The sequence below is a fragment of the Sorex araneus genome, chromosome 4, assembly GCF_027595985.1.
Source record: "Sorex araneus isolate mSorAra2 chromosome 4, mSorAra2.pri, whole genome shotgun sequence".
In the NCBI taxonomy this organism is placed as follows: Eukaryota; Metazoa; Chordata; class Mammalia; order Eulipotyphla; family Soricidae; genus Sorex; species Sorex araneus.
The window spans coordinates 115,728,882-115,750,714 of NC_073305.1; the positions used below are offsets into that span (position 1 = coordinate 115,728,882).

Genomic DNA, 21,833 nt, shown 5'->3' on the forward strand with positions numbered 1-21,833 from the left:
TTCTCTCTCTCTTTTTCTTTTTTTCTCTTTAGAAGTAATGGGTGTATTTCTACATTGCAACAAAGTACACATTACCCCAAATCAGAAATATAACAAAACTCAGGTTTGCTCCAAGTTGCTTGCGGAAGAGACACATCACTAAGGAAGGAGTTCCCATGAACTTGAACAGGCAGCGGGGGAGATCCAGGAAGTCATGTTAGCCACCAGGAATACCTCAATGAATACACTCTTCTATCTGGTTAGTGCTGTGACAAAAGTGATGAAATGCACACATGCACCCTTGTTATCTAACTTTCCTTACTAGAAAGGTTTCCATCCAAGTCAGAAAAAGTTGATTCTAGAGAGCCTTCCTTGAAAAGAAGCAAAACCTCATGTACCATATGTGTACACATAAAAATAGGAATATTTTTATTGCCATAATTAAACATGTGGAAAAGCATGCACAAGAGGCTAGAAAGCAAAGTATGAAGTTTCATCAACATTAGAGATTTGGGGGCCAATATGGGTAAGGTGCTTGTCTTTGCATGGGGCTGACCCAGATTCAGTCCCTGGCATCCTATATGGTCCCCTGATCACCAGCAGGAGTGAACCCTGAGCACAAAGCCAGGTGTGGCACCAAAACAAAGCAAAACAAAAAAGAGAACTGGGGACATTGATGGTAGGAAATGTTCACTGGTGAAGGGACGGGTGTTGGAACACTGTATGACTGAAACAACCATGAACAACTTTGCACTTGTGTATCTTGTGGAGGTTCAGTGAAAAAAAGGGTATGTGTGTGGATGGGGGTGTGTGTGGAGAATTTGACAAGCATGGATGTTCCTTGGAAATGAAATACCTACCAATTCCCACCTAGCCCAGAGGCCAGGAGGAGGTTCACACATTGGAGGATTCATGTGATCTAGCTTTTAGGGTCTAAGAGAGGTTCAACCCAGTGTGTGCCAACACTGGCTGTGTGCTTAATCCAGGGGCACCCCCTCCCCATCAGGATGCAGGCTTATTGGCATTATTTCCCTAAAGCATCAAGCATACTGCTGCATATGCGATAGTTGACTAAAATTGGAAGTGTCCCAACAGTGGCTTGGAAGGCTGGAGCAGGGTGGATAGTTTTCACTTCTCCCCATCATAACCTTACATTGTTTTCCATCAGACAGGTGTCTCTATAACATACATACAACCTAAGAGTGTGGAATGTGTGGACTCCAGGGCCCCTAGGAGAAAATAGACCAGTATATTAAATTAAATAAAATGTACGCAGCTGGAAAGATGATCCGGGAGTACTTATCGATGGCGTGGGTGTCGATCCTCATGCTCACATAATTGTTCCTCGGACTTTTCCTCTCCGAGGCCAGAGTTGGCGGCACCATCATCCTGTCAGGCTTTTCCCCAGGCTCTGGCACGAAGCTGCCCAGGTCGTCCACCTCCCCGTTGCTGTAGCCGCCATCCAGCATGACGGGCTTTGCTTGAGGGAGCCCGCAGGCACAGGGCAGCTGTGAACAGGCACACCGGGGAGCTGAGTGCATCCTCTCCTCTGTGTTTGGCCGGAGCCACGGTACAGCTGGCAGGGCGAGAGTTCCATCCCTCAACTCCATATGACCCCTCCCCCCAAGTTCACCAGCAGTGATCCCTAAATGCAGAGCTAGGAGTCAGCACTGAGAGGGGGTATACCCAAAAGACAAACCAGAAAAAAAAAACAAAGGAGGAGGGGGTGCTGGAGTGATAGCATAGCAGTTTGGGCACTTGCCTTGCATGTGGCTGACTTGGGTTTGGTTCCCAGCATCCCATGTAGTCGTCGTCCCCCTGCCCCCCGGCCCCCCTCCCCACCTCCAAGCCTGCCAGGAGTAATCTTGAATGCAGAGTAACCCCTGAGCAATGCTGGGTGTGGTTTCCCCACATCCTGCCTGCAAATGAATAGACACCAGTAGACACTGTGTAGAGCACATGCTTGTTCGTGTGTGTGTGTGTGTGTGTGTGTGTGAGAGAGAGAGAGAGAGAGAGAGAGAGAGAGAGAGAGAGAGAGAGACAGACAGACAGACAGACAGACAGACAGACAGAGACAGATAGGCAGACAGATAGACTTTAAAATTTTAGTCCCTGTGAGGGGTTGGCGTGGGGGAATGAGGGTGGTAAGCCCTGGAGCGAGCTTGAGTATCCAGGCCTCTGAGGAAGCAGTGCCTCTTACCACCAAATTCAGGAGCATGCCTACCATCAGACCACCAAGAATGGCACCCCTGAGACCAGCAGTGGGAGCCCCAGAGCAGTGTTCTGCAGATGCTCTGTGCCTGGATTTGTGTGTGAGTGTGTGTGTGATGGGGGGAGGGGGTTGGGAGAGGTTTGGCATGGTGGGATGTCTACTTCTAGGTAGTCAGAATCTTCTAGGGAAGAGAAGCCTTGGACCGCAAGGGCATGTGAGCAGGGATACCCCAGGAGCGGGATGGGGATGCTGGGGGTGGAGAATGTCCTGGAATGAAGGTTGTGTTGCCCATCTCTCCTTTGTCCCTCTGCATCGGGCGGTTGTTTCTGGTTATCACTGATCAGTGAGACCTACCAAGATTACAGGGACCAGGTCTCTTGGTTTGTTTGAGCCACACCCAGCAGTGCTTACTCCTGGCTCTGCACTCAAGGATCACTCCTGGTGGGTTCCAGGGACCATATAAGGTGCCAGGGATCGAGCCTGGGTCAGCTGCATGCAAGGGAAATGCCCTTCCTGCTGCATTGTCCCTGTACCAGCCCCCCATACAGCTTGCCTGAGCAGCTCTTGAATTTGGGTGAATACAGGATCCACCTTTGCGCCACATAACGTGGAGCTTGGAGCCCGTAATAAATTTCAGGTGGTTTCCACATGCTATTTTGTTTGCTGTTCCGACCTATCTGACTTGGGTAGCAAAGGGGGTGCCTTCGCCCCCATGCCCCTTTTCAGAGGTCTCACCTGCTCTGACTGCAGAGCTGCCCCAGGCTACGTGCCTGCAGGGGGACTCGGGCTGGGGAGAAACGCACCTTGTCTGGACGCTTCCGCTCTTTGCGCTCCTGCACCGTGGTCAGGTAGTTGACGGCCGCATACTCCAGCACCGAGAGGAACACGAACACGAAGCTGACCCACAGGTAGATGTCCACCGCCTTGATGTAGGAGACGCGGGGCATGGAGGCGTTCACGCCCGTGATGATGGTGGACATGGTCAGCACCGTGGTGATACCTGCCAAAGTCAGGCTGGGTTCAGTCACTCAGCAGGGTGGGGAGCAGCTCCCTGTGTTTCCCTCCGTCACATTTCACATCCTCTATTTCTTCCACCTGGGGAGAGATCCCCGGGCGGGAGCCATAGCGCAGCAGGGAGAGCGTTTGCCTTGCACGTGGCCGACCTGGGTTCAATCCCCAGCATCCCATATGGTTTCCTGAGCACCACCAGGAGTAATTACTGAGTGCAGAGTCAGGAGTAACCTTGAGCACTGCTGGGTGTCACCCAAAAAAGCAAAAAAAAAAAAAAAGTTAAAAAAAGAAGCAGCAGCAGCACATGCAGTCTGCATCCGCCCCCTCCCGTTAGCTCTTTTTACCATGAATGCGTCCATTGGCTCCTTAGCCTGGCAAGCCGTGGCCTTTCCAGTTCCGCTTGTATGAAGCTGCTCCCCACCCCCCCTCTCAGACCCTTTTCTCCCTGGATACCGCAGACTTTCATCACTGTGCCTGGGTCCTCCTTCATCCCTCTGTGCACTGATTTCCGCTCCATTGTTTAAAGCAGAAGCTACAATCCCCCTCCCCCGCAACATGACTACGTTTTCTTGTGATAAGATTTTAAAAAAGGGGCGGCGGGGCAAGGGCACCAGGTCTATTGGAGTTTTTGTGTCCTTGCTGCCGGGGTGGCTACAATCCCGCGGTTGGGGCTCAGCAGTGCCCCCTGCTGGATCTGCCTGCACTTTCAGCAGCACTGACAAGGACTCAAAAGTCAGTTTTGTTTGTTTTGTTTTGTTTTTATTTAAAAAAATTTTTTTCCCCTAAAGGCCAGTTTTATTTATGCAGGGGACACTTACTGATGTTCATGTTCGGGGGTCACCGGTGTGCCTCCCAAAAGTGCTTGTGTGTAGGGGGGAGGGGGTGTCATCTAGCTCTGAACATCAAACCCAGAGTCTCATATATGCTAGGCTGGAGCTCTTAGAGCTTAAATCACTCGACCAGCTCTCAGAGGTCAGCTTTACCTATGCTGATATTTGGCTCGTTTACAAGAAACAGGCGTTTTTTGTTTGGTTTGGGGCCACACCTTCTAGAGCTCCAGGGCTGATTCCTGGCTCTGAGGTCAGTGATTTCCTCCTGGCTGCGCTCAGTGGACCACATACTGTGCCAGGGCTCAGGCCTGAATTAGCCACAGGCAATGCAAGTGCTTTAACTCCTACCCTATTGCTCCAGTCCCAGGAGGCAGGGTTTAAGAGACTGTGTATTTAGCACAGCAACTGTTGAGGTGAGTGTGTATTTAGCACAGCAACTGTTTAGGCAACAGCACAACTGCTAGAGATCAAGGCATCTGTCAGTGGCTATTTGCCAGATTTCAAACTCAGCTCAGAATATTTGCTGAGTCAAAGTCACAGGGGACTGGCCCTTTGCCAGCTGGCTCCAATCCAGTTTCATTAAGGCCGGGCCGGGGTGGTGTTGGGTCACCTCTCCCTTGAAGCCCCTCTTGTCTGTCTGAGTAGGGGTGGTGTGTGTGATGGGGCAGGTACAAGATTTAAAGTGGGGAGGAGAGCAAGAAGTCAATAAGGGGAAACTGGCTCAGTAGATGCTTTTAGACAAGTATGCATTAGGATTAGAGGGAAGGCTTGTTCAAAGACAGGTTCAGAGCTGGAGAGATAGTACAGATGTGATGGACTGTTGGATATCAACCCTAAGTGTTTTAGGCTTCACCAGTGAATTACCCCTTTCCTCCTCCCTTTCCTCTTACCATGCCCTTGCTAATATCCCTAATTTAATTAAAGTCTATATTCAACCTTTCCTTTGTGTTGGATATTAACCCTAAGTGCTTTAGGCTTCATCAGTTAATTGCCCCCTTTCTTCTATCCAGAGTTTAACATGCTCTTGCTAGCATCCCTAACTTAGTTAAAGTTTATCTTTAACTTTTCCTTTGTATTTTACCTCTTACTGTCACAGTTCCCCAAGTCAGTCTCGATTACATGTAAGCCAAAACTTTCTGGTAATTCTGAACTTGTATTTGTACTGCTTTGTATTTGAAGTGTTGTATGTTTGTACCTGCTTTTCTATTTCCCCTATAGCCTTTTTATACTTTACTATAGAGCAATGTTCTTTGGTTAAACACAGAAAGATCATTAGTGCTATGCTCCTAATATTTGGGAGTTGATTGACATTGAAATATATCTACTCCTGGGCATAATTACTTGGTCATAGTTACTTGACTCAAGCTTCAGTTGTTGTAGTTCCTAACACCCCAAAAGGGACGTCCTGCCGTGGGACTGGGATGGACCCAGGGCGAGTGGCAAAGCTACCTAGCATAGATATGGAACATTCTAGAAAGCATAAATGCATGGTCTTGATGCAAATGGTTACAACCTAAGAGACAGGACCCCCATGGGGAAGGACTAGCTGAACTGGCCTGAGGACTTAGTCTGGGATTTATGGTAAAAGCCTTGCTGGCTCTCAGAGCCCAGACAACTAAGTGTTAAAAGCCTTGCTTTTGCTCTCAGCCCAGATAACTAAGCATTGGAATTTTTGTCTCTTACTGTGTTTATCGAAACAACTGCAAGTATTGATAACTTATATAATTAGAGGGAAATATAAAAGCAATGTAGTTGTCCCTGGGAGACAGAGTGTCTTCTTGAGTGGATCTCCCTAGAGAATTTCCTCTGCCAAATGTTTATTTATGTAAATGACCAATCACACCTGTCCTTACCTCAACCCCCCTTCAGATGTTCTATAAGTATGCTAGCAACTCTGCATTAAACGGGCCATTTTCACCATCAGACTGTGGTTCCCAGCCTTCCCGGCTCCCCGGCTCTCTGTTGGGGAGCCCTGGGGAGGTGGGAGGTGGGGAGGCAGCTCAGGGCCACCTAATGTCTAGCAGCAGCAGCAGTCCCCCTCCCCCAAGGATTATTTTGTGAATTTACAGTGCATTGCCTGTGGCTGACCCCAGTTCAATTACCAGCACTACAAGATCCTCTGAGCATACAGCCCTGGAGGCCCCCTAGCATCACCAAGGTCACCTGGGTAATCCCTGGCATCTTAGGGCCTGAGCAGCACTGCATCTTTGGGCCCTTGCACTGAATTACTGGCTTGGTTTGCCAAGAATTGCTGGGACTGGTCGCTGTTTCCCCTGAGCACCGGCTGAGAAGACAGTCCCCAATAAAATGCATGTTCCCCAGGGGCTGGTGATGTGGGTCAAGTGGGAAAGCATGTGTCTTGCATATATGAGACTCTGGGTTTGAGGTCAGGAACCACAAGTGCCCTTAAAGTACTGCTAAGTATGACCCCACACAATAAGATGCATTGTGGAGCATGGCTATGGGCACAGGAGCAGATAAAACCCGACCTCGCAACGTGTCCTGAAGCGAGGTCCTGCAGAAGGGAGTATCTGGGCAAAGTTGGCAATAACAAGGTGTCAGCACCAGGTGTCCGGGCTTGAGCCTCACTTGACCTTCAAATCAAATCACATGAGCCCAAGACACAGAAACTGTCATGTACGCTTAGTATGCCATCCTAACGGCAGCATCTAACCTTGATTGGCATTGGACCAGGGCGAAGTTAAGTAGGAAAGGTGATAGGCCAGTAATGCTCAACTTTATGTGATTGGACCTTGCTGTAAGCTGAGACCCTCTATAAAATATGTGTGTATTTGGCAATAAAGTGAACAGACATTGGCTGCTCCGGAGGGTGTTGCTCTGCGTGCCTGTCATCTTTCACCCCATGTCTACCCGGACCTGGTGTGCAACATGTTCAGGCATCTTGGGGAACATTGTTCCCCAACAATGCATGTTTCTGATCTTCTCAGAGATTCTCATTCTAAAGGTGCAAACAGGACCCAGTATTCTTCACTTTCATTCATCTATTTTTAAATGAGGTATTTCTTTTGTTTTGTTTTAAGAGAAAGTATCAAAGCTACTCTTACAAGTGGGGAGGTGGGGTCCCAGGGAGAACATCTCAGGATTCTTCACTTCTGTTTTGGGGTCACGTCTGGCACTATTCAGGCTTCCTCCTGGCTCTGTGTTCAGGGGACAATGTGAGGTGCCAGGAGATGCCGAGACAAGCTCCTTGCCTGCTGTACTATATCTCCAGCCTAGATTCTTTGCTTTTTTGGGGGGAGGAGGACAGGGATCACACCCAGCAATGCACAGGGGTTACTCCTGACTCATATACTCAGGGATTACTGAGCCTGGATTCTTCACTTCTAACAATTTCCCTCAAACATTCTTTCACAAGGGTCCCTTGGGTCACCTTTTAAAAATCCTTGTTATGGGGTATAAATTCCTTCACAGGAGGGCAGAGAAAGCACCCACAGATCAGAACATCCAGCCCGAGCACGAGACCCTTAATCAGACCAAAGGCAAGCTGTTTGCATCTGCTTAGATGGTGTGCTCCTCCTTCCCATGCCGGGAGTTGAACCCAGGACCTCTGGGCACTATATGGAGTTGAGGATAGAGCCCCAAGCTTCCTGAAGGCAAAACACATGCTCAACCCTTTCAGCCTCCAGTAGACAGATTTCTAACACTAGATTTTGTTTTGTTTTGTTTTGTTGGGGGGGGCACAATTAGCTGTACTCAGGGCTGACTCTTGGCTCTGTGCTCCGGGAAGTGCACAGGGGACCACACGAAGTGCTGCAGATTGAACTTGGGTTAGCCACAGGCAAGGCAAGCATCTTAACCCCTGAATGATCTCTCCAGTTCCAATAACTCCCAATAATGGCATTTTATTTATTTTTGTTTTGTTTTATTTTGCTTTTTGGGTCACACCTGGCGATGCACAGGGGTTATTCCTGGCTTAGCACTCAGGAATTACTCCTGGTGGTGCTCAGGGGACCAGATGGGATGCTGGGAATTGAACCTGGGTCAGCCGCATGCAAGGCAAATGCCCTACCCGCTGTACTATCGCTCCAGCCCCCCAATAATGACATTTTAAACTTGTGAGTCAATAAAATTTTTTCAAGTTATCATGTCAACAGAAATTTAGGACTAAAAAGGCTGGTTTGAATCGGGTTCATTTGGAAGGAAGTACTTGCATGTCCAGGTTCCTGGGTCGGGCTTGTGCAATGTCCCTTACCTAAGGGCACTCTGGCGGGCACAGCTCGGCGGTCGATCCAGAAGGACACCCAGGACAGCATGACCATCAGGGTGGCAGGGAAGTAGGTTTGGAGCAAGAAGAAGAAGATGTGACGACGCAACGTGAAGTTAATGTACAGACGGTTGTACCAGCCTGTGGGTACAGGAAGAAAAGAGCTGGCCCCAGAGTTCCTCTGCTCCTTCCCCAAACAGATTTTATTCAGGGGATCCCCCTGGTCTCAGAGCCTAGCAGGAGGGGGAGACTGTCACCCACGTGGTGGGGGAGCGTTTGATGCTTGGGTTCCCATCCTCTACACAAAGACATTTCATTGACATACGCTGCCTCTGTCTTCTTGCCTTTTGTTCATTCCTTTGTCCAGGCGGCAGCAGGGATTGAGCAGAGCAACAGGCTAACCCAATGAACTGTGTCCTGGGGTCGCAGAAATAGTACAGTGGGTTGGGTCTTTTGCTCTGCACATGGCTGACCTGGGTTCGATCCCTGGCATCCCAGAGATGGTCCCCCAAGCACCACCAGGAGTAATTCCTGAGTGCAGAGCCAGGAGAAATTCCTGAACATCGCTGGGTGTTGCAAAAACAAATAAGTCTGTGTCCTAACTCAGCAAACCAGCAAAGTGTGAACTGGCAGACTGTCACCCCCCAGGGTCCCCTCTCCCCCGTGTGTGGCTGTTTCGAGGACAGCGATGACAGTAGCACCCGACTGCTCTGTGAGCATTCAGTTCCGGTGCTCAGGGACACCACTCAGCTGGTGGTGCTGCCTGTGTGCTCTCTGGTTGTGGTGCCAGGGCTTCCGTGGTCCCTCCTCACACGCTGGCCAGAGTCTTCATCTCAGCTGTGGGACTCACACACTCTTAGCTTTGGTGCTCCAGAGGCCAAGTGCTCTGTGACAGCACTGGCTGTTCCAGAGAGCAGAGTCCCCGGGAGCATGTTGGGCGGGTGCACGGGGGTGGCAGCTGGGACTGAACTCACAGCCTCAACTTGCAGGGCAGGCACCTGGGATCACTGAGTCATCCCCACGGCGCCCCCAAAAAACACATTGCTGTTGAGTTGGAGCTGCTTGACCTGTCGTGTTTTGTAACCGTGACCTGCACAGACGGAGGCAGCAGGGGACGTTAGCATGCTAGGGAGGGTTCCCCAGAGACTCATGGGTGGTGTATGGAGAAAGTGCACATGTGTGGCCAGAGTGATGGTACAGCAGGTGGGGCATTTGCTTTGCACGAGGCTGGCCTGGGTTTGATGCCCGGCATCCCATATGATCCGCTAAGTCTGTGAGGAATGATTCCTGAAGGCAGGAGTAAGCCCTGAGCACCACCAGGTGTGGCCCCTCCAAACCACCTCGCACCCCCCAAAAGATGTTCATGTGACATTATTATCATGTGTTACAGATAAAAATGAACTGTGCTTAAAAGACCGAATCCCTATGACCCCTCAGCCATGCACTGTTCTAGCAATGAAAACCACAGCTGATATTTGGGGACCACTCTGGCACAGCCTGCAGGGGTCACTCCTGGTGGTGCTCAAAGAAACTATGCCATCCTGGGGATTGAACCCCTACTTCCTGGCTTGCCAAGCCTGTGCCCCAGCCCATGGAGCTGTCTCCTCAACCAGGAAGCTGCCAGTGATTTGAGAAAACCATCCTGAGGGGTGATGAAACTCACACGTCAATACACAGGCACACGGACGTGCCTTCATTAACGCAAAATGCATCACACCAGTGACAATGTGTTCCCCTAGCAGGAGGAAAGGGGGGCTTCAGCAGCATGCTAGGCTGCCCCCAGGGAGGCCACGGAGTCAGGGGCTGGGAAATAGAAGGGCCACAGCCTGTCCGAGCGCCCCCTGTTCCAAAGGTGGCAACATAGCCCACAAGAACATAGGCTCTGGCACAGAGGCTGATCAAGAAGGCCTTAAGGAGAAGCCACACGAGGAGACGGAGCCGGAGGGGATGCATTTGGGACACAAAGCCCAGAAGGGCCGGGGGAGAGAATGGGCATGGAAGCAACAGTCCCGAATCGGGACAGCTCCTTGCTCTGTGTCCTGTGTGGGAGAAGCCAGCCACCTGTCCTGTCCTGTGACTGCCTCAGTGCTTCGCATGAGGCTTCTGCTGCAGCCCCTGCCCGCACTTTCCTGGTGATCTTTTCTAAGGTGGGCATCCAAAATTTGGGGCTTGGGTTCCCATCTCTGGTTTCCAGCACAAGAGGTACAGGCTCGACCCACTGGCCAACAGTTCCCGTGACTCCTGAAAGAGTCCAGAGAGCCCACCCTCCACTCCCACCAGCCCAGCCTGCCCCCGGGTGCCCCTGCCGTTCACCTGTACTGCTGTAGAAGGCCAGCTTGGTGGTGGTGTGGAATTTCTGAATGAGGAACTGGGACAGGGAGATCCGCTCGTCCGTCTTTAAGGAGTCGTTGCCCTTCTTCCAGTACAGCATGAGGTCGTCTTCGGTGTAGGCATCTGGGAGGGTGGGGACAGCGCGCCCATCAGCCAGGGGCGGTGGAAAGACAACGTCTGTCAAGAAGGTTTAGAGGAAGCCGGCTCTGAGCTCCCACACAGACCCCTGGGCTTGCTAGGACAGAGCCCGAGTGACCAAACAAACGGCCGTCTGCAAACGGGGAGACAGCGCAATGGGCTGGAGCACATGGATCTGTATGTGGGGGTCCTGGCACCCTGTGGTCCCAGGCACCTCATAGGACCAAGCACCATGCCAAACGGGGAGCTATATACCCCAAGCACCAGCAGGTGTGACTGAAACCCCAAATGAAAAACAGCTGCAGACTAAAAGCAAAGCGAAACCCCCAAAGACTCATTTGATTCCCATCTTCTAGGACTCATCAGAGCAGTGCTCACAATTCCTACACAAGGATTCACCCCACGGCTCAGCTGTTGTCTGTCAGGGGCAGATCATCTGAAGGCTCTATGTCTACAGAACAGCAAAATTTCATATAGGGTTTACTGTAATAGAAATTTTCTTATAGTGACCTAAACTGGGAGTAATTTAACACTTTATATGGGAGGGTGGAGGGACCTTCCAGGCAATGCTCAGGGGCTTATACTCTGCCACATGATTCCAAGCTCAGCCTCACTGGTGCTTGGTGTGGGGCCACCAGGCCTACCTCACTCTGCTGCAATGGGCAGGGGGTGCTGTGGACTGGACTAGGTTTTCGCCCTGCAAGGCATGCCTTCAGCCCTATTACCCTGTCCCATCCTTTTTTCTCTTATTTCAGAGAATGAAGATAGGGAGAGATAGTTCAGTAGGTAGAGCACATGCCTGGCTCACAGCCCATCTGAGTCCAGTCCCCAGCACCCTCTATGGTCTCCTGAACCCCTCTTGGTCCTACCTACGAGTGATCCATGAGAGCAGAGCCAGGAGTAAGCCTTGAGCACTGATGATTGTGGCTCCTAAACAAACTTTAAATGACCTCCCTCCAGAGTTCTGGTGTGCGGCCAACTGGGTTTGATCCCCAGTACCCCATATGGTCCCCAGGAGTGATTCCTGAGTGCAGAGGAAGAAGTAACCCCTGGGGCTGGAGCGATAGTATAGCGGGTAGGGCGTTTGCCTTGCATGCGGCCAACCTGGGTTTGATTCCCAGCATCCCATATGGTCCCCTGAGCACCACCAGGAGCGATTCCTGAGTGCAGAGCCAGGAGTCAACCCTGAGCATTGCCGGGTGTGGCCCAAAAAGAAAAAAAAAAAAAGAAGTAACCCCTGAATGTTACCAGGTGTGGCCAAAAAAATAATTTAAAAGTTTTTTTTTCAGAACTCCCTGATTCTCTTTCATTCCTGAAGTGAATTCCTGAAACTTCTAACTTAACTTCCTGTGTCCCCTGGGCAAGGCTGCTACCCAGTTGTTTTACCAAGCCTGAATGTGGGCAATGCAGAGAGGCGGGAGGGAATCTACAGAGGTGGCACCTACAGACAGATGGCCTTAAGGAAATGAGAATATCCTAGATCCAGTGATGTGGAAGTCCTTTATAGCAGGCCTGAGTTTCTCAGGATAAAGTTCCACCTGTGGTTGGCTGGGCTAGCTGCACCCTGAGTCACCACCTGTCCTGTCCCCAGACCCTTTAGATGTCCTACTGGCCTCCTCCAGCTGCAAACTCTGTACGCCAGACCTGAGCCCCGCTTCCCACCAGCAGTAGCCCTAGCTTACCAGTGTTCTGTCTTCTTTGTTTTGGTGTAGGGGACAGAACCCAGGTCTTCTGCATGCGAGGCACATGCTCTGACACCAAGTCACATTCCCGACCTGACAATGTGAGGTCAGGTTCTGATGGGATGACACCTGCAAGCATTTGCTAGAAAGTATGCTTTGGGTTTTGAATTTTTCTCTTTTCCTGGTGAGAGTCAGCGTGATGCTCCGCTCACCATAGTGAGGGGGCAGCCCTCCGACAGCTGTTTTCAACCTGCTGCATCTCTCACACCCAGCAAACACTTGAGCTCCCAGCTTCACACTCCCTGCACAACAGCTGTTTCCAGTGAATATGTCATCCAGCCTTTCCGCTCCCATTTCCAGCACAGTTGTCAGCAAACAATGTGGCACAATCAAGCCCTTATCATAAAACTGGGCTTTGTGTGCCAGGATCTTTGCCCAAACAAGTTTTCTGAGAACATTTAAGGCAGGAGAGGCTGAGCTGGGATATTGGATAGTTGGAGGCATAAGAAGCACTTTTAGGGCCAGAGAGTGCCTCGTCCCGCGTGGCCAACTTGAACTTTGGCTGGAAATAGGGAATGAGAGTTGAGTGGGCTAGGGAGGACTGCATGCAATATATGGCATGCAGCAAGTTTATTGAAATCCAAGCGGGTTTATATAGTCTTATTTTAGCAATGATCAGCAGGTTGCATAAGCGGCATAAATATTATTAATCAAGCTGTGCAAGCAACTTTATTTTTGCCAATATTACTTGTTTTTTGGTTCCTTCTTACTATTTCGGTTCCTTCTCTCAGCCTTGATAAACATGGGAAAGCAGATGTGGCCTTGAGCATGGCCATGGCAGACGTGAGTCAATCCTCCCTTCAGCCTCCTCTCGAGTCCAGCTGCCAGAGCATGGTGGCCCTCCAACTGTTCTCTCGAGGCAGGTCACCAGAACATGGTGGCCCTTCGACCCCCTTTCCAGGCTGGCCGCCAGAGCATGGTGGCCCTTCGGCCACCTGTCAAGGTTGACTGTCAGGGGATGGTTCGCCCTCACGCCAAGTTTCTCCATACTCGTTCCTGTTTACAGGAACTCAGGTAGGGAGTACTTAGGCCTCCTCCGTACCCAGTCCCTGTTTATAGGGACAGAGGCAGGAGGTGCCTAGGCCGTCCCCAACCAGAGAGAGACTACAGCAGGGGGTTTGCCCTGCATGTGGCCAACCTGGATCCTATCTTTGGAATCCATAGTATCCCCCAAGCCCTGCCAGGAGAGATCCCTGACCACAGACCCAGGAATAAGTCCTGAACACTGCCAGTGTGGTCGCAAAACCAACAGAGCAGAATAAAAAGAAAGAGCATTTTTGGCAAGGTATTTTCAGTTCACAAAGGGCTCACTGTGTTATCCCCAATAGAGGAATATCTGCATCTCTCCTTGTGCACGGTGCAGCTGACCCCACCTGGAAGAAGCAGCACTTCAGGTAGAAGGAGCTGCTGGGTGTGGGGTGGGGGTAAAGGTGCAGGAAAGGGGTTCTGGAGCTCGGGAGCTCAGTCCTGCGAACACTGTCCTCAGGCTAGCGACAGGATGGGAGAGAGTGAGCTTCTCCCCAGACTCGGGGTGAGGGGGAAGGTCAGGCAGACTGTGCAGTCAAAGGCTTGTCATGCTCTGGGTGCTGGGCTCTTCATGCCCCGTCCCTGCCAATACCCCTGCCTTTAGCAGCATCACTCTAGAGGGTTTCTGAGGGGTGTGGGGCCACATGCCTTGGACTATTGGAGCCAGCAGCCCAGGCAAAGGCCCACTGGCCCAGTGAGTATCCCCAGTGGGCACGGACCAGGGACATGGCAGCAGGTCTGTGGAGCTTCAGGAAGGTGTGCCAGGACTGGGTGGGGAGACCCGGTGAAGTCCATCAGACGAAGCCATCTGGCAGAGCCTAGAGAAGCTTGTGGGGGCCCTGAGCAGTAGACATGTGAGCATGTGAGTGGTCAGCCTGGACTCTGCCTCAGCCGTGCTCTTCCCGGGGCCCTGGAAATGTTCCACAAGTTTTCCAAGGTCCCTGCATTGTGCCAGAGTTTCTCAACTGCTATCTCCACCCACAGTGACGTGTTCACCTTTTCACACCCCAGCAGTCTCGGAGAGATAATTTCACACCCCAGCAAACCTGGCTTTCCAGGGAAGCCTTTCTTAAAGGCAATCTCCAGGTGAGCAATAGAAGGTTGGAGAAATACAACAAACAGGAAGGCACTTGCCTGGCGTGTGGCCAGCCCTGTTCAACGGCCCCCAGTCGCATATACAGTCTTCTGAGCACTGCCAGGGGTCACGTGTGGACACAGAACTAGTAATAGCCCCTGAGCACTGCTGGGTTGAGTGTTCCTCACAAAGAACATCAGTAGAACAGATAAAAATGAGTTCTCTGAATGACCAGTGTGCCTGGGTAGGGTCGGACTGGCAGAGAACTACTCTTTGGGGCCTGCTCTAGCCCTCGTCCCAGGCAGCTGCTCTGGAAAAGTGTGAAACCTTCAGGTTTCAATGCTCTTTAGCAAACACAAAAGAGAGTGTTTGCTCAAGAGCATTGAAAGGGCCAGTTATGACAATGGAAGGTGTGAGTGCAGCGTTATGATGGGCGGAGAGATAATTCAGAAGACTAGGTGCAGGTGTTGCACCACTAGACTGGGACTGATCCCAGGCACTTCCTGTGACCCCCCAAGCACTGAGGCAGGTATTTTTCTTGCCCAATTATGGGCATAGCCTCCCAAGAAACAAGTGAAAAGATTAGAATGGGCCCAGAGAGACAGTAAGAGTAAGTAAGGTGTTTGCCCTGCACTCAGTTGATCAGAGTTCCATCCCCGGCACCCCATATGGTTCCCCAAGCTGTGCCAGAAGGGATGATATAATCCCTGAATGCATTACACAGGAAAAGCTTCTGAGCACTGCCAAATATGACCCCCCAACTATGAAACCCCCAAGTATGAAAAATAAAAATAACAAAAGTAAAATGAGGGGGCCAGAGCAAGAGCACCGTGGGCAAGTACCTGGCAGCCTGACTCAATCCCTGGCACCCTCAATGGTCCCCCAAGCACCACCATGAGTGATCCCTGAGTGTGGAGTCAGAAGTAAGTCCTGCGTACTTTTGGGTATGCCCCCCAAACTAACTAACAATGGGATAAAAGCAGAGTCATGATGGCCAATGGCATCACACACGCACGAGGCCTGGGCTCAGTCCCCAGCACTACAAAAATAAAAATAAAAAGAGATGCACACTCATAAATGAGGAGCACAGTTTGTGCCTGCGCTGGGGGTGGGGGGCGGGGATGGGGCTTGGGATTCCTGAGACACTGCGTGCTGCTGTTCGGGCCCACGGATACTCACAGCTTTCGATTTCCAGCGAACAGGTTTGCGTGTCCAGGGGAAACCTGCTGAAGTCCATATTGCACATGGCAGTCACTGTGACCCTGGAGACAGAAGGACACAGCCAGTCTTTTAGTATAGGTGCAAAAACGGAAAAGTGGAACAGCTCTGAATGTGGATGCTCGGCTCAATGTCCTTCAAGCTGGCCACCCCCTTCCTGCACTTCAGAGGCTGAAGTCCATATTGCACATGGCAGTCACTGTGACCCTGGAGACAGAAGGACACAGCCAGTCTTTTAGTATAGGTGCAAAAACGGAAAAGTGGAACAGCTCTGAATGTGGATGCTCGGCTCAATGTCCTTCAAGCTGGCCACCCCCTTCCTGCACTTCCTGCAGTGCTCAGGCCGTGTCAGGACCAGGGCACCCTGGGATCAGCATGGGGCAAACAGTATGTCCACTCACACCTATCCTGTCTGCGCTCATGCTCAGGCTGTGTCGTGTTGGTGGCTTCTGGGCCTGACAGTCCACCGTGGCTATAAGGCCTCCCAGAAGGACCAGCCCAAATTAGTGGGGAAGGATCCCCGTGACTCACCCTTAAGGGAAAAGATATTTCAAGTCCTGTAGCTAGACAGGCAAGAGGACAGATTATTTATCAAACCAAGTTCTAAAATGAGCCTAGGGGGTGCAGATAGTACAGGGGTGAAGTTTCTTCCCTTAGCACATGGCTAATCCCTGTTAGGTCCCCAACACCTCACCCAGGACCACGAAGAGTGATCCTTGAGCACAGAGCCAGGAGTAAGCTCTGGACCCAAACCCCACCGCACCCCACCCCGACCCCGACCCCCAAATCCTACTACTCCAGCAAGAATATCGTGACCCCGGAAACAGGAACTGACAAACTCAACATCCTGGGATTATAATTGTGTGCAAGTGAATGATAGCTATTTAACGTAAAGACATGCTTAAGTAATTTGAAAATGAACTTAAAAATGCAGATGAGAGCTGTGGAAGGAAGTCTTGAAGAAGAAAACATGTACTTCTCAGAGGCCTTGCAGGGAGAGTTTGGGTCACACCCTACAGTGCTCAGGGGATACTCTTGGCTCAGTGTATGAGAGTTATGCTTGGCAGTGCTCAGGGGGTTCATGAAGTGCTAGGGATGAAACTCAGCCCTTCCCCTCACCCCCGACCCCCCCCACACACCACACACACATACACACACACACACAGACCCTGCACTCAGCCTCTTGAGCTAGTTCTCCAGTCTCATTTGTTTGACTCTTGACAGTGACATTAGACTTCTTTTAGAGATTTTAATTGAAATATTACATACACACTAAATCCTAAGTCTCAGCTTGAGACACTTCCCCAGATGTGTTTTGCTGATGTTGTTATGTCGTTTCCTACTTCACACGTGTCGGAACAGCTGGAAGACCCTGACTCAAAGACCGAAGGCCAGTGCTATGTGTGGCCTCGGTGCTTTCCCTTCGGAACATTTAGGTCCTGAGGGCCGTGAAACCATCTGGGCTCGGCAAGGGGCCGCACCTTAGGCTGTAGAGCACCGTCCCGTCGGGCTGCACCCTCAACATCACATTGTCCGTGGTGGTGTCGTGGATGAAGGAGCGCTTGGAGTGCACGAAGAACATGTCGGGCACCCAGATCTTCTTCACCAGCCGCCCGTCGAAGGTCATGCTGAGGTTGCTGGAGCTGGGGAAGGCCAGCCGCTCGTCCTTCCAGTAGTGCCGCAGGTACAGTGTCATGGTGAAGTCCTGGAGGGGGACAGGGGGTGCCCACATCCTGACTTCCTCACACTGGGGCCGGGATGGACACTGAGCGGAGTGCGGGTGCTCCCTGGGGTGGGCAGCAGCAGCAGGAGGGGGTGCTGCAATATAGGGCCTCAGGTGCCTCTGCAGTGGGGACCCCCCCAACCCTGCTCCCAGCCTCCCCCTCCCTTGAGGAGAGCTGCTGCAGCAGGGGTGACCTCAGGGCTGCACAGGGACAGGGATGGACACAAAAACAAGGACAGAAACAGGGACAAGCCTAGCAGCATGGGTGCCAGAGCCTCAGAGTTCCTGGCAGCAGCTCACACTGAGATGTTCTTTCTCTCTGGGTTGGGACCCACTGATGGTGCAGCTCTCCTGTCCAGCCTGGAGAGGTCCTACAAGTCAAGGAGCTGTGGAACATTCCATTCTTTTTTTTTTTTTCTTTTTGGGTCACACCCAGCTATGCCAAGGGGTTACTCCTGGCTCATGCACTCAGGAATTACTTCTGGTGGTGCTTGAGGACCATATGGAATGCTGGGTGGGAATCAAACCTGTGTGCAAGGCTAATGCCTCACCTTCTGTGCTATCACTCCAGCCCCTGAAGCATTCCGTTCTTGACGTAAACAACGCCACAGCAAGGTTTCAAGAAATATTAGCTCCTCCGGCATGTCTGCACTTAGACCTAGAACCAGCGGGAGGATCCAGTGTGCAAGTTTGGACTTGTTCCATTTGTGGGGAGGGGGTGGCTTCCCAAAGTAGCTCAGAGTTCCGAGGTTGGGGGTTACCTCTTGTCAATTCTAAATCAGTCAGACAAGTATTCTGATGCAAGGGCCCAAGGACACAGTGGACCTTGTGGTGCTCGGCTTCTCTAGGGCCATTGGCAGTGCTGGGAGCCTCCAGAACAGCACCAGAGGAGGCTTGGGGGTACATCCCATGTGGCTTCAAGAGGGCATTTCTCTGTCAAAAGCCAGGGCCCAGAGTGGAAAGAATGAGTGGGTCTCTTTGTTCTGCTTCACACTAATTGGGTAGCTTGTGCACATGTTTTGAACTGTCTACACCAGCGATAAAACAACTGTGGACACCCACTGCTGGCTGGAATCAGGAGGACCTGAATCCAGGGGTGCCAACTCCTAGTCCAGCTCAGGTCCTGTGCACTGTCCCCTTGGCCAGCGCCCAATCGCAGAAACACTCACCATGTCCACCTCTGAGATGCTGTCCAGGCTCTCCACTTGCACGTCCACACCCACGGGAACAGCTGGACCTGGCAGGGCACAACAATATTTATTCTTTTGTGCCTTCTTGGCATGAGGCTGGTTCAGCTTCAATTCTCAGCATCCCATATGGTTCCCTGAGCACTGTTAGAAGTGATCCCTGAGTGCAGAGCCAGGAGTAACCCTTTAGCACTGTTGGGTGTTCCCTCTAACTCAAAATATCAAACAACAACCCCTACGAATAGCTAAAGCAATTCTGGGGAAAAAGAAGATGGGAGGCATTACCTTCCCCAACCTCAAACTCTACTACAAAGCAGTAATAATTAAAACAGCATGGTACTGGAACAAAGGCAGAGCAGTAGACCAATGGAACAGGGTTGAATACCCTGACACACACCCTCAAATGTATGATCATATAATCTTTGATAAGGGAGCAAGAAATGTGAAGTGGAGCGAGGAAAGCCTCTTTAAGAAATGGTGCTGGCAAAACTGGACAGCTACATGCAAAAAAATGGGCTCGGACCTCTATTTAACACCATGTACAAAAGTCAGATCAAAATGGATTAAAGACCTCAACATCAGACCAGAATCGATAAGGTACACTGAAGACAAGGTGGCAAAACCCTCTACGACATTGAAACTAAAGGTATCTTCAAAGATGACTCGCCACTGACCAGGCAAGTGGAAACAGATAAGCAAATGAGACTATCTTAAAATTAGAAGCTTCTGTACCTCTAAAGAAACAATGATCAGAATACAAAGACAATCTACAGAATGGGAAAGGATATTCACCCAATACCCATCTGATAAAGGGTTGATATCAAGGATATACTAGGAACTGATTGATCTCCACAAGAAGAAAACATCCAACCCCATCAGAAAATGGGGCAATCACCAGAAACTTTCTCAGAAAAGAAATCTGAAGACAAGGTTGGCAAAACCATCCACAACATTGAAGCTAAAGGTATCTTCAAAGATGGCCAAGCAAGTGGAAACAGATTAACAAATGGGACTATCTTAAATTAAGAAGCTTCTGCACCTCAAAAGAAACAGTGACCAAAATACAAAGACAGTCAACAGAATGGGAAAGGATATTTACCCAATACCCATTCGATAAGGGGTTGATATCAAAGATATACAAAATTGAATTCTACAAAAAGAAGATATCCAAACCCATCAGAAAATGGGGCAATGAAATGAACAGAAACTTTCTCAAAGAAGATATCCTAATGGCCAAAAGCACATGAAAAAATGCTCTTCATCACTAATCATCAGGGAGATGCAGATCAAAACAACAATGAGATATCATCTCACGCCACAGAGACTGGCCCACATCCAAAAGAACAAAAGCAATCAGTGTTGGCATGGATGTGGAGAGAAAGGGATACTCCTTCACTGCTGGTGGGAGTGCCGACTGATTCAGCCCTTTTGGAAAACAGTATGGATGATTCTCAAAAAATTAGAAATTTGACCCAACAATACCACTTCTGGGAATATGTTCTGGAGAGGCAAAAATGTATAGTAAAAATGACATATGCACTTGTATGTTAATTGCTGCACTGTTTACAATAGACAAAATCTGGAAAAAAACCCAAGTGCCCAAGAACAGATGACTGGTTAAAGAAACTTTGGTACATCTACACAATGGAATACTATGCAGCTGTTATAAAAGATGAAGTCATGAAATTTGCATATAAATGGATCAACATGGAGAGTATCATGTTAAGTGAAATGAGTCAGAAATAAAGGGACGGACATAGAAAAATTGCACTAATCTGTGGAATATAAAGTAACAGAATGGGGAACTAACACCCAAGAATAGTAGAGATAAGGACCAGGAGGTTTACTCCATGTCTTGGAAGCCGGCCTCAAATGCTGGGGGAAAAGACAGCTCAGATAGAGAAGGGAACACCAAGTAAAGGGTATTTGGAGGACCAGCTGGGGTTGGGAGATGTGAGCAGAATGTAGACTATGGATCAAACACAATGGCCAATCAATGCCTCTAGTGCAAACTACAACACCCAAAAGGCAAGAGAGAACAAAAGGGAATGCCCTGCCACAGAGGCAGAGTGGCGGAGAGGGGGTCTGGGTGGTGGGAGGAATGCTGGGATCATTTGTGGTGGAGAATGGGCACTGGTAGGGGGATGGGTACTCGATCATTGTATGACTGAAACACAAGCATGAAAGTTTGTAAGTATGTAACTGTACCTCACAGTGATTCACTAATAAAAAAATAAAAATAAATTAAAAACAAACAAACAAACAAAGAACGAAACCCCTTTTTGACACCAAGAGGGCTGAATTATAAAAGCTGTAGGCTAAAGTTCAAAGGACTCTGGCTTCGTTCTGCTCTAAGTCATTCTTTTCTCAAGCTATTTTCATCCCCTCAACCCCAGCTGACCACACTCTGCCCCAAGGTTGTTAATTCTGAGCTTTGCAGGATGCAGCTGACCATCCTTGCCTGGCCCTACCACAGCTGCCACGGCCCCACTGACCCTGAATGATGCTTCTTGGGAACATTGACCCAAGGACAGCTCTGCAGACCTGGCCAAGCCATCAGCAGGTCCAGGAGGACCAGGCCAGCTTGAGGGCTGAGGCTCATCCCGAAAGCACAGCCAATGCAGACCTAGTCAGAGAGAAGCCAAGAAGCTGGGAGCCCAAGACAGCAGGCAAGCGGTCGAGGGGTGCTCCTACCTCCGAAACCAGGCCTCATGCTGAAGTCATGGTCGTCAATCCTCAGGAGCTGCTCCGACTTGGTCAGCGGGGACTTGGTGAGGTCGGGACTCCTCTTCAGGACCGGGCTGTGGAGACAGGGGACACACAACTCGGGTTACGTCCGCGAGCTGGGCAGGATAAAGCCATGTGCTCTTGCATTCCATCTGCCGCCAGACTTCTACATGGTCCTTCTTCATTTCTCCAGCTCTATGGGTCCGCTAAGCCAGCAGCGGACACTGGCCGTGGTTTAGAAGCATGATTAGGGGCTGAAGACTAATCATGCAGGTAAGGCGCTTGCCTTGCATGCACCCCACCCAGGCTTGATTCTCAGCATCCCATATGGTTACCCCAAGTACTGCCATGGGTAATGCCTGAGTGCAGAGCCAGGAGCCAGGAGCCAGCCCCGAGCACCACTGGGTGT

General features: G+C 50.5%; 1 protein-coding gene across 1 annotated transcript; it reads right to left on the minus strand.

Moving 5' to 3' along the window:
- Window positions 1-542: 542 nt before the first annotated feature.
- GABRR1 (gamma-aminobutyric acid type A receptor subunit rho1) lies at window positions 543-21,493 on the minus strand. The gene is made up of 8 exons (XM_004605662.3): window positions 21,392-21,493; window positions 18,680-18,747; window positions 17,269-17,492; window positions 15,749-15,831; window positions 10,571-10,711; window positions 8,246-8,398; window positions 2,995-3,191; window positions 543-1,487 (listed from the first exon to the last, which is right to left on the minus strand). The coding sequence occupies exons 1-8, from the start codon at window positions 21,408-21,410 to the stop codon at window positions 1,209-1,211; spliced, it is 1,164 nt and encodes a 387-aa protein (XP_004605719.2). The 5' UTR covers window positions 21,411-21,493; the 3' UTR covers window positions 543-1,208.
- Between the last annotated feature and the right edge of the window lie 340 nt (window positions 21,494-21,833).